Source organism: Nicotiana attenuata, unplaced genomic scaffold (assembly GCF_001879085.1).
Source record: "Nicotiana attenuata strain UT unplaced genomic scaffold, NIATTr2, whole genome shotgun sequence".
Taxonomy (NCBI): domain Eukaryota; kingdom Viridiplantae; phylum Streptophyta; class Magnoliopsida; order Solanales; family Solanaceae; genus Nicotiana; species Nicotiana attenuata.
Genome location: NW_017670986.1, coordinates 1 through 12,959, shown reverse-complemented (window position 1 = coordinate 12,959; position 12,959 = coordinate 1). Strand labels below are relative to the sequence as shown.

General features: G+C 39.3%; 1 protein-coding gene across 1 annotated transcript; it reads left to right on the top strand.

The window, feature by feature from the left end:
* Positions 1 to 585: 585 nt before the first annotated feature.
* Positions 586 to 3,566, top strand: LOC109245019 (auxin-responsive protein IAA27-like). Its single transcript, XM_019412189.1, has 5 exons — positions 586 to 1,264; positions 1,949 to 2,175; positions 2,518 to 2,653; positions 2,958 to 3,019; positions 3,251 to 3,566. The coding sequence occupies exons 1-5, from the start codon at positions 891 to 893 to the stop codon at positions 3,292 to 3,294; spliced, it is 843 nt and encodes a 280-aa protein (XP_019267734.1). The 5' UTR covers positions 586 to 890; the 3' UTR covers positions 3,295 to 3,566.
* Positions 3,567 to 12,959: the final 9,393 nt, after the last annotated feature.

Below are 12,959 nucleotides of genomic sequence, written 5' to 3'. Positions count from 1 at the left end.
CACAATATACGATTAAGGTTGACATACACCATGCCCTCATCGGAACTCAATTGTGAAATCAAATTGAGTATGTTGTTCTTTTACTCTTGAGTAGACCTACATGATTAGTTTAATCAGGGAACTATATATATTAAATTGTTAAACTAAAAATTAATAATAAATGTACCAGTTACACATTTTATGCTTGGTTTACCTTGTTTAGGGTCCGTTTGGCTATAAAAAAAATTATTTTTTTGGAAAATGGCCATGAAATTTTTATATTTCACTTGAAATTGAATTTCTACATTTTTTGGAAGTTTTAAAAAAATCCAACAAAATGTTTTCAAAATTTTCACTTCAAATCGCTTGCAAAAATTTAAAAATAGCTCCAAATTATATTCATGTCCAAATACATCTTTAATTTTCAAATATCATTGTCACTTAAATTTTTTTTTTTCTACTGTTTTTTCGAAACTTCACAATTCTTATGTCCAAATGCCCACTTAGTTTATTAGTCCTTATATTCCTATTCAAAACCATTCTCTAGTTTCTTCTTTTACTGTTTCAGATATAATTGTTTGTGTGCCACTATCCCACTACAACTGTTCCTTTTTATTCCAAGATTCGCTCTTTCTTTGTTGCCATATTATAATTGGAGGACCCAAATACTTAATGAAACAAAAGAAATACGTAGTCTACAGAAAGGCTAAGGAACCTTCTTTTCTGCATCAACAAAACCTCCTCCTTTTCTTGTTTTAACCAGAACCCTGATCATATCCTGAACCAACCTCTCTTCTCTAGTTAGTACTAATCAATATTCAAAGCTTTCTCAATAGTCTCTTGACAAACTTTTCATCCTTTTTTGTTTCTTGTAAAAGCTGTATTTGAGCTGCTAATCTTATTCAAAGTCCATGTCTATACCAACAGAACATGATTACATAGGTTTATCTTCTTCTTCTTCTTCTTCTTCATCTACTGATTGTGAGGAGCTTGAGAAAAGCAATGTTCTTAAGCTCAAGGAAACTGAGCTAAGACTTGGGTTGCCAGGTTCTTGGTCTCCAGAGAGGAAGGCTGAAAATGGGGTGTCTCTTTTTGGTAAAGATTTGGAGGATAAGAATACTATTGTTGCCCCTTTGAAGATTTTTGTTTCAGGAGCTAAGAGGGGATTTTCTGATACCATTGATTCCTCTAGGAAAGATAAGGCTGTTGGTCCTCAACCTACAAAGTCTTTTGAAGAAAAAAAGTCTACTCCAGCACATGGAAATGGTGTTTCTCATGCTTCAAAGTAAGTTTGCCGCCACACACATCGTTGTTGTTGACATCGGTTTCTCTGTTTTATGTAATTGAATTGGCTGGACTTGAAACCTTTAGGCCCTGACTCACTGACTGCAAGAGGCTAAAACGGATGAAACTGGCCCGAGCCCTGCTAATTTTTTTTCTTATACCAAGACCACATATCTGTACTTAGCAGTCTTAAAATTATTGTCTAGAGGAGAAAAAAGGAACGATCTTTGTGATGTATAAAAAATTAGTCTTATAGCATATTGCATTTAATGAAATGGCCTCAAGTGGAATGGAATTAATAAAGTCGATCCCAACCAGCTTGGAATTAAGGTGCGATTCGTGTTGTTGATATATGTTTCTCTGGTTTGTGTAATTGAATTGGATGGACTTGCAGCCTTAGGTCTGGCTATGTCACTATAAGATGCTCGAAGGGATTAAATTGGTGCGTTAACCTTCTAATATTTTCTTTCTAGTGCTAAGACCGCAGAGTACCTACTAGTGTGAATGTTATGAAGTCTTGTTGCTTCTCTGTCACTGCAAGAGGCTTGAAGGGATGAAATTGGCATGTACTTCTGTTAATTCTTTTTGTAATACGAAGACTACATATCTGTGCTTATTAGTGTGAATATATTGAGTCTTTTTACTATTAGCCTAATAAATGGATTGCTATTATGTTCTGTATTAGGGCACAAGTTGTGGGATGGCCACCAATTAGATCATTCCGCAAGAACACCCTTGCCACCAATTCATCGAAGAATAACGAGACTGAAGGAAAATCAGGAGCAGGCAGTCTTTATGTTAAAGTTAGCATGGATGGCGCTCCATACCTGAGAAAAGTCGACCTCAAAACCTACACCAACTATGCAGAACTCTCATCAGCTCTTGAGAAGATGTTCAGCTGCTTCACCATTGGTATAAATCTCTCTCTTTATAGAATACAAAGAACAAGCAGTCATGCAATGTTTTTGGGAGGAAATTCAGTTCTGATTAGCAGGATATTAGTGGTCTTAATCAGACTAAATGCCCTCATCTCTTGTTGTTATGTCCTCTTGAGAGCATCCATTTAGTCTTGAGAGCATGCTTCTTAGGTTCTTGGCTTGAACTTCATGTTGAGGAGTGCAGCTTTCATTTTCCTTTTCTGTCAATCATTTTCAGTTACTTGTTATAGTAGTGACCACAATCTTATGAAACGTCGTAACTGAAAAGCTTTTGTTTCGTGCATGCGGCTTACATGTTATGTGTAATTGTTTTTAGGGCAGTGCACCTCTGATGCTGGACGAGAGGGGCTTAGTGAAAGTCACTTGATGGATCTTCTTAATGGTTCTGAATATGTGCTGACTTATGAAGACAAGGATAGTGATTGGATGCTTGTAGGCGATGTTCCTTGGGAGTAAGTTTTTCTTCCGACATTCTGTTCTATGATTTTAGAAAATGGATTAAGTGATTTTGCTTGTCAATTTTGCTCTATTTAGATGACTTGCATTGGGATCATATGTTGTTGGAATGTAACTTTAGCAGCTTGGAGTCCACATTAATTATTTTCCATTTTTTCTCTTGTTCCATATCAATCCTTTCCTCTGTCTCTGATCTTCAATTCAGGATCCAGATTGGAAAATTTAAGTTGTAAACGCTATTTAAATGCACATTTCATCGTCTATACCTCTATTTATTGTTTGATTTGGATCTTGAAATAGGATGTTCATAGACTCATGCAAGAGACTGCGGATTATGAAAAGCTCAGAGGCAATTGGACTAGGTATGTCCTGTACTGAATAAGAATCTTGTGCATGCCATGTAACACTTGCGAGTTCCTCCATCTGCACTTATCTATGGCAACTCGCCTCCCTGAGTTGGGGAAAACCATCTTATAGTCCTGTTTAAGAATACTGCCATGAGTTTTTTACGTTGCATGTATCATCGGATTAATATGTCTTTTATTTGTCAACCTTAAACTGGCTTGAAATGATTCAAATCTCTTGCTTTGCAGCTCCAAAGGCCTTAAGCAAGTGCAAGAACCAAATTGTTGCCTAAAGTTGCTATGAAGGCAGAAAGATTCATAAAATGGGAAATGCTTTTGTGTAAAAATTATCCTTTTATTGGTTCCACTTCTGTAGGCATTCCATGAAGGGGAGGAACTAACTTGCCAGAAGATACGATCAGCTATATCTAGATTTTTGTAGGCTGAAAACATCTCTGCTGAAATTTTTAGTTCTTGCTAGTTCTTTTAGTACTTTTCTATTTTAATTATGTCTTATATAATATTGGATTGATATGAGTTTAAATGGAGCGAAATAGGCGGTGCAGATTCATAGTGTCACGATCCAAAATCTAACTAGTCGTGATGGCACTTAATTCAACCCGCTAGGTAAGCCAATTAACAACTGATCAATTCCAATGAAATCAATAAGGCAATTATCATAAAAGGAAATATCTAAAACTGATACATTTTTCAAGGATTGGTAGTACAAATTATGAGCTTCTAAGATTAGAAAATATAAAGCTGGTATGAAAAAGTTACATCTGTTCGAAATGATATACAGAGTTTTATGAATCTAAAGCTACCATGAACAAGAGACAGCTTTAACCGGAACGCAGGTACATCTTAAAATTCAGCTCCCATTGAACATAACAACGTCAGCATCCAACATGCACGCAAAGTGCAGAAGTGTAGTATGAGTACAACCGTCCCTATGTACTCAATAAGTAACAAACCTAACCTTAGGTTGAAAGTAGTGACGAGCTGGAGCAAAGGTTGGGTCCAACACCAATAGCCAACAACAGTCCATAACAATGTAAAGCAAGTAATAAAAGAAGTGAATCAGAGATAAAATGTTCAAGTTAAATCATGGTTTCTGAAAATAGTTCCACCTTTCAAGTATATCAGTAAAAATTCAAGTCTTTTATCGAAGTTGCCAAAAAAATATAAATAAGTTTGAAACAGTAATTTTCCCAAAATTCCTTTCAACAATAGATAAGATGTTTCGTTTTCTTTCCAGATATGCATCACTATGCCCATATGCCAATATGTGTGAGAAGTTATGAATGACGTGATACCATACATCATGAGGAAGATACATCTCTATGCCTGTATATCATGTGTATCTCAGAGATGGACTCATGTACTCACACTCTCAGAGTACTCAATCTCACTATCTTTCACTTTCCACTCATCATGCTCAATCACTTAGTACTGTATATGACCAATTCGGCCCTGGAAAGATCCATCTCGGAATATATACATCAACTGACCATTAGTCACTCAGCACTGAGTAAGGCTAATCCAGCCCGAGGGGAAGATTCATCCCCAGGTATAAATGCCTTGGACAAGATCTATGTCCAGGAAGATCCATCCCTCAATATAAATGCTTTGTACAAGATCCATGTCCAGGGAAGATCCATCCCTCAATATAAATCAACCATGCTCACTGGGTGTATGTACAGACTCCGGATGGGCTTCTTCAGCCCAATAGCACTATCATAAACCAGTATAACTGCTTCGATGTGTAGCCCGATTTCATAAATTTCCCTTATAAATCAGGCCCTTGGCCTCACTCAGTCATCAATCTCTCCAGTCTCTCTCATGGTCGCACAATGTCATGAAACTATCCCAAAGATGATGATATGATGTATCAATAAATAACAACAGAGATTGAGATATGATATGCATATCAATGCGTATGACTGAGTATGTAATGCAATGAAAGCAGATAACTTAACAACAGAAATGACCTCAGTGGGTCCGAACAGGATAATCATGCATCCTAGACATGGTTTCTAACATGGGTCACGGCTCAATAGCTCAAGTACATAAAAATTTTATGATTTCAGGTAAGGTGAGGTAGCTACACAATACCACAGAATTAACGGAGTCATAACTTACACGGTGCACGCCCACATGCCCGTCACCTAGCATGCGCATCACCTCAATGCCAATCATATATTACGTAATTCAGGGTTTCATACCCTCTGCACAAAGTTTAGAAGTGTTACTTACCTCGAACAAGTCAATTCCAATACCGAGCAAGCCAAGCAATGCTCCAAATGCCATCTCGCGCGTATCGACCTCCGAACGACTCAAAATCAGTCAAAAGCAACTCAAATACACCAAATAAAGCCCAAGGAAACAATTCCAAATGATAAAGATCGAATCCTTAATTAAAACCCAAAATCGGCCAAAAGTCCAACTCGGGACCGCGCCTCGAAATCCGACAAAACTCACAAAATTCAATAACCCATTCAATTACGAGTCCAACCATACTAGTTTCACTCAAATCCGACTCCAAATCTGTGTTCAAAACTCGAAAATTCATATTATGAAACTTTAGGCCAAAACCCACAATTTCCTCTTTGAAATTCATCAACCAAAAGCTAGAATCGAAGATAAATTCATGAAATATAACCAAAACCGAGTAGAGAACACTTACCCCAATTCACATGGCAAAAATTGCTTCAGGAATCGCCTAAATCCGAGCTCCGTAGCTCCAGAAATGTGAAAATGGCTGAAACCCCCGAAATGGAGTACTTTATAATCACTGGGCAAATTAATGAACCGCAATCGCGGGATCAACCTCGCGACCGCAAAGAAGGAAGAGCACTTCCCTAGAAAATACACAATGCGATCGCGAACGAGGCTCCGCTAACGCGAAGAACAAGCTCAGTAGCCTCCCCAAAGTACCCTACGCGTTTGCGAAACATAGCATGCGAACGCGATGAACACATGAATCTGTAATACGCGATCGCGACAATGTCAATGCGAATGCGAAGAAGAATCAGCCACAACCCAGCTCAATCCAAACTACTACGCGCACACGTGCACACCGGCGCGAACACGATGCTCACTCCGCAACAACCTACGCGAACGCGTCTGAGAACCTGCGAACGCGTAGAACAACCGGACCCTAGCCATCAGACAACCTTACGCGATCGCGTTCCTTGCTCCGCGATCGCTATTAAGAAAACTAGATACCTGAGCTCTGCAGAACCAGCAATGAAAAATGAAGGAAAAATAGTCCAAAATCAAACATGCCCGAGCCCCTCGGGACCCCGTCCGAACAAACCAACAAGTCCCGGACCTACTCGAGGCCTCACAACACACATAACAACATCGAAATGACGAATCACACCTAAATTCACACTTGATGAACTTTGAACTTTTCAACTTCCATAACTCGTGCCGCAACATAGCAAACCAACCCGGAATGAACCCAAATTTTGCACACAATTCCCAAATGACATAACAAAGCTATTCCAATTTTTGGAACAACAATCCGGACCCGCTATCCACAAAGTCAACTCTCGGTCAAACTTGTGAACTTTCCAAACCTCCAAATTTCCAATTTTTGCCAATTTGTGTCGAAACCTTCTAGAAACATCCAAATGCAAATCTGGGCTTACGCCTTAGTCCAAAATCACCATTCGGACCTAACGGAACCATCAAAACTCCGTTCGGGGGTCGAATTCACAAAAAAGTCAAACTTGGTCAACTCTTTCAACTTAAAGCTTCAACAATGAAATTCATTCTTCCAAATCGATTACGAATAACCTGAAAACCAAAATCGACGATTCACATAAGTCATAATACATCATACGGAGCTACTCATGCCTGTAAATTAGCGAGCGAAGTGCAAATGCTCAAAACGACCGATCGGGTCGTTACATCCTCCCGTACTTAAACATATGTTCGTCCTCGAACATGCCAAGAGTTGTTCCCAAAGCCATCAAATCGCCGAGTAACCTTACCATGCACATACCCGGAGGTGATCCCACGTCACCCTATCCCATATAGGTCTGATAACACAACATAGCAAAAATTTCTTAATTCGACCTAGCCTATAAGCCTTAGAATCCAATCTCCACATCAGGAATTCTCTGTAAGATCAGAATCTCGCATCAACACTCTGTATAAGTCTGAAAAAGCTGTACTGACCATAACTCAAATACCCAAAACTCAAATACCACATAACTCAAATGCTCGTAGCAATGATTTCTAATTGCAGTAGCTGCTCAAATCAACCCACTACCGGTAATAACCTCATAACAAACAAGGCCTCGTTCTAAACCTTCGTACACTGCGAATGATGAAAGAAGCATTCAGAACTCATAACCATTCATTATACCAAAAAGTCATGGTACTCCATCTCCTTCGACAAGACTATAGTCAATTCCTAAGCCGACTTTCGATATTATCCCCCATACATGCTATAATCAAGCCTGAAAATATCCATTCTCGGTCCAATGACCTCATCTCATCCAACACAACCCCTCTAGTGACATGCCACATCAATACAACCTAACGCCACAACTCGTGTAATCCGTGCACCAATAAGCAACAATCCGAATGTACTCAATCATGAAAAATGAGTCAAATGAGAGAACCGTCCCGCAAACTCAACGAGTACAACCACAACGTAATGCTAAGAATCCATCACACACCGTAGAACCAAAACACACTAATCTAACACAAAGGATCGTACCTCATAATTCTGTTGCAATGCATGACCCATCCAAACACTGGTCCATATTATATACCTCAAGCCACCCTGCTCAAAATCAATACCACGCGGAATTCGACATCAAGTTACCAAAGTGCATTACCATAACCACGGAGAAGCAAATGATGCAATGCCACACAAGCCTGAAAGAACATAACCAATGCGCAATAAATCATGCAACACCCAAATACCCATCTCGCTCAAATTCACTATAAGGCCCAAATAGAACCGCATTATGTGTGCACATAACCAACAGATCACAACCCCTCGTAGCATAGAAAGATAACTCATAGAACATATCAGAACACAAATAAGCTCAACTCTAACCGAATAGCACTTCCCTCAACAACAGCAGTACGGAGTCAACTAATCCGACCCAGTGTAGAATATACATCCATGTTGGGCCTACCAACGAGCTCCAAATCAACTCTGGTCATCCATAAATAGATAATTAATCCTCCGAAGGTCCACAATGACAGGACCATAACACATACCACCCTCTGGCTAGCTTTGGCCCAATTTTCATAGTCCGCAACCACGAAATAATATGTTTCTGAGAACTCCCAGTCTCCAAATCCAAAGAACACACGCATCACCATATCTGTTCCCAACTCCACCGCTTGAATGTCTAACACATCTCTCATACACGATCATCCCTCGAGGAATACTTCTCTAATTCTTCTGTGCCACATAGCAGTATCTGAAAATCAGCAGTCGATCAACCAGGCAAGTACCGCAATACCAATGAAGCATTCGTAAGTCAAAACACAGTGCGCCTTCCGAGATGTGCACCCTCCTCAGGCAAAACCAAACAGCTATAGCATTAATCTAAACATCGAAAACCATCCATGCCATCTAAGAATTTATGACCTCCCCTTCAAAATTGAACCATGACCGTACACATGCAAATCTCAATCCTACACAACACACCGCATCTATCATTCCATCATATGAAAAGTACAAAAACCTCATAATCCACTCCGTGTCACAAGAAAACTACATACTCAATTAGCTAGGAATATTCCATTTGATCCCATCCAGGAGAAAATCACAATACGCAATATGTTCCCCACACCAGTAGGAATATATATCTCAAATCATGGTAGAAACCATCGAGATCTCTCCGAAACCTATTTGCACATAACCAAACCATCAGAACTGAATCTCTTTAACTCAACCAAGCCATGAAGGCCTCCAAAACCCAAGAGTATCGCGACAAAACATCTGTAGAAACTCACTACATCATAAGTACCCAAAGAACCGATCATATCCATTATGGTGCTGATCCAACCTACTACCAAATTGTCTCATTTCTTCGAGTTCCTTCCGAATTTCCTTCAAGTTAATATTTCTCCTTTCTAGAACACCACGATCCTTAACCAAAACTCACCCTACAAACTCTAGCATAAAACAACACCGCCCTAAGGTCCATAAGCCGCTAAATTCCCTCTTAAGTACCCCTAAAGTACCACAACCGAGATACCCACTCTGAAGAGACCTTATGCTAATCTAAAGTTGTTTCCTCCCTCTTCCTGATACTGAAGTGTAGAATCCATAAAGATATGTAAATACTGCAGGTCTCGACACCATCCATGTAAATCTTAGTTTCTAGCCATATAAAAATCTTGAAAATTCCCAATTACTACATAAAAAGCTTGAATCCATTAGAACTTTCTCGAGAGTCATCCACTATACTCATATCTCAATTTCACTGCCCAAACAGGCCAAACGACCCGTGCCCCATTAGCACGATAACATCCAAAGAAGTAATCCACGCCTCTAAGTAACTAAGTAAATTCGCACTATATCCGTTACGAATAACAACTCAAATCTTTCCATGGTTTCCATATATCCATAAAGTGTAATACAACCCGTATCCAAAAATTCCCTTACTCGAGCCATCCTCAATCTCAATCTCTGCAAGTCATAACTGACTCACAAGTAACCTCAGATCGAAATCAATACAACGTATAACTGTACAATCAAATCGTCAACAGCAGACTCCCCACTTGGATCAAAGCCATAGAACAAAATAGTCGATAACTCATAATACCTATACTCTATTACTGCCAAATCCCGCACTGAAATTCAACTAAATCTTTCATAAGCTCATGTAACACAAACCATATAATCCCTCAAATCGTCTGGTAAACTCACATTCATTCTTGTGACGGCCAGGTCAACCATTACCACCGATCCAAACTCAAACCACACAAGTATAACCCTCTGGTAGATAAGAAATCCTCCATGCAACATCATAAGATTCACACATCTGTAGATTACCTCGCAGGTTGTAACCCACCTTCTTAGCCTCAAACTGACACCTCTTTATACCCTTTCACAGCCACTTCTACTACGCAATCACTTAATCTTCCTGAATCTGAACTCACCAACAATTCATGAGAACCTAATTAGTTCAACAGTTAGACAACATGAAAGATCCTCCAATACACTAATAACTCGAGACTATTCGTCACATCAAGATAGAAATCAAGCACCCAATTGTCCTTTTACATCTCAATCAAACTCTTTTCGTCACATTCAAACAATCTGAACACTTCCCGCAGTCACATCATACTCGTTATATAGCCATCTAACCACTCATCGAGCTACAAATTCCACTCATAGGGACACTACCGGACGTATAAGTCCAAGAGAACATGCTCACACAATCGAAATCTTCGTGCGCAAGCCACAGTCAAAACTCGGCCTCAATTCCTCCAGACTGGCCCTTCATCAACACACAGAAATCACATCTCGCACCTCATCAATGGAATCAAAAGTCGTCGACGCAAAGTTGATACCGAGCGTTCACATGCACATATGAATGCGTGGAAGGAATTTTCAAGAGTTACGCTTCAAGCTGAATCAATGCCTCACGATAAGGAAAGAAAGATGGGAAATATATCCTAAATGTCCTGTAGCCTCTCGAAGATAAGTATGGACACGTCATCATACAGATTCGCAAGATTCTACTTAACACTTGCTCATGACTTGTAGAACATATGCATCTAGAGCTCTGATACAACCTTGTCATGACCCAACATCCAACTAGTCATGATGGTACCTAACCCAACCCGCTAGGTAAGCCAATAACAACTGATCCATTCCAATGAAATCAATAAGGCAATTATCGTAAAACAAAATATCTAAAACTGATACATTTTCCAAGGACTGGTAGTACAAATCATGAGCTTCTAAGATTAGAAAATATAAAGCTGGTATGACATAAATACATCTGTTCGAAATGTACATAAATAGAGTTTTATGAATATAATAAAGCTACCATGAACAAGAGGCAGCTTCAACCGGAATGCAGGTACATCTTCAGATCCAGCTCCCGTCGAACACAGCAACGTCAACATCCAACATCTGCACGCAAAGTGCAGAAGTGTAGTATGAGTACAACCGATCTCATATACTCAATAAGCAACAAACATAACCTTAGGTTGAAAGTAGTGACGAGCTGGAGCAAAGGTCAGGTTCAACACCAACAACAAACAACAGTCCTAACAACGTAAAGCAAGTAATAAAAGAAGTGACTCAGAGATAAAATGCTCAAGCTAAATCATGGTTTCATAAAATAGTTCTGCATTTCAAATATATCAGTGAAAACCCAAGTCTTTTACCGAAGTTGCCAAAAATATGAGTAAGTTTGAAACAGTAATTTTCCCAAAATTCCTTTTAACAATAGATAAGATGTTTCGTGTTCTTTCCAGATAGCTAGTGTAAAATGCATCACTATGCCCATATGCCAATATGTGTGAGAATTCATGAATGACGTGATACTATACAGCAGGAGGACGATACATCTCTATGCTATATATCATGTATGCATGTCAATGCAATGTATCTCAGAGATGGACTCATGTACTCACACTCTCAAAATACTCATCTCACTATCTCTCACTTTCCACTTGTGAGCATGTGATTTTTGCCTTAAGCAGTAATTCCCAAATTTCAAGCAAAATAATTTTGCTAATATTTTATAATTTTGTGTGAGTTTTGTGGCATTCTTTGGTAATTGTTGCATTCATTTTATGCATTTAATCCATAAAAAATACCAAAAATATGCATTAGCATTTAGGGATTTAATTTGACAATTTTAGTATTAATTAGTCATAGAATAAAATACAAAGAAATTGCAAGAAAATAGTCTTTTGCTTACTAGTTTTTGCATTGGTGTCGAATAGAGTTACAAGCAAATTTTAGGAATTAAAATAGCTTAATTAGGTCTTTGCTTTGTTTAGGCATTTTATAAATCAAAAAAATAAATAAATACAAAAGAAAAATATAAAAAAAAGGGGAAAAGAAAAAAAAAGGAGAAATATTAAAAATGGTCTTAAGTAAAGACCATATTTGGGCTAAAATCAGGAAGCCCCAAGCAAAAAATACCCCAGCCCAAGCCAGCCCAATACCCCACCCGGTCCAGTCCCTCCCATAACAAAACGACGTCGTTTGACGTCGTTTAATCACCACCGTTCATTTCCCCATATCCAACGGCCCAGGCTTAATCTCAAATTTTACATAAAACTGTCCGAATTACTCAGAAAATTTTGAGACCAAACCTTCCTTCCTCGTACAAAACCTTAACTCCGCCGTCCTCCACCCTACCCCGCCCTAACTCCACCGCCCCTCCGCCGTCCGCCGCCTGCCGGAAATCGTCGCCGCCGGCGGCGATGCTCCGATGACCACCAAATTTACACCCCAGATTCCCCTTTTCTTCCTCTACTCAAATCCACTATCCGTTGCCTCCAAATCTTACCAGAACCCGTCGAATATCCATTCGAAATTTTCCGGCCAAGTCGCAAGTTATGCCAAACGGTCCCAAATTAACACCATGGGACCGCCTTGATCTTCCCTACCCAACCCCATAGCCATGTGTCTCGAATATGGCCGGAATCGCTCAAATATCCGATCAAAAATTCGGCCAAAACCCTAAATGCTCCAAACCCCACCAAATTGGTACCACGTGACATTTTCACCACCCTCATGAGGAATTTGTTGGCATTAGCATTCAAATCGCACCAGAAATAGTTGAATTTCAAATCTGAAGAGTCATGTGACTTTGGGAGTTACACAGATGAGTCCTCTTTCTTTGGTGTTTGATTTTTTTGGTTAAGATTAGGTTAGTTAGTGTGTTTAGGTTTTACATCCAGGCCTGTAATTACTAGTTTTGAATCGCATAACCGTTAATTGTATAGC

What these genes read in the sequence shown, in the direction of transcription:
- LOC109245019 (XM_019412189.1), top strand. Translation starts at nt 891, where the DNA reads ATGTCTATACCAACAGAACATGATTACATAGGTTTATCTTCTTCTTCT. An exon ending in GGTGTTTCTCATGCTTCAAA is followed by an intron (nt 1,265 to 1,948) that starts GTAAGTTTGCCG and finishes GTTCTGTATTAG; the next exon opens with GGCACAAGTTGTGGGATGGC. An exon ending in GTTCAGCTGCTTCACCATTG is followed by an intron (nt 2,176 to 2,517) that starts GTATAAATCTCT and finishes AATTGTTTTTAG; the next exon opens with GGCAGTGCACCTCTGATGCT.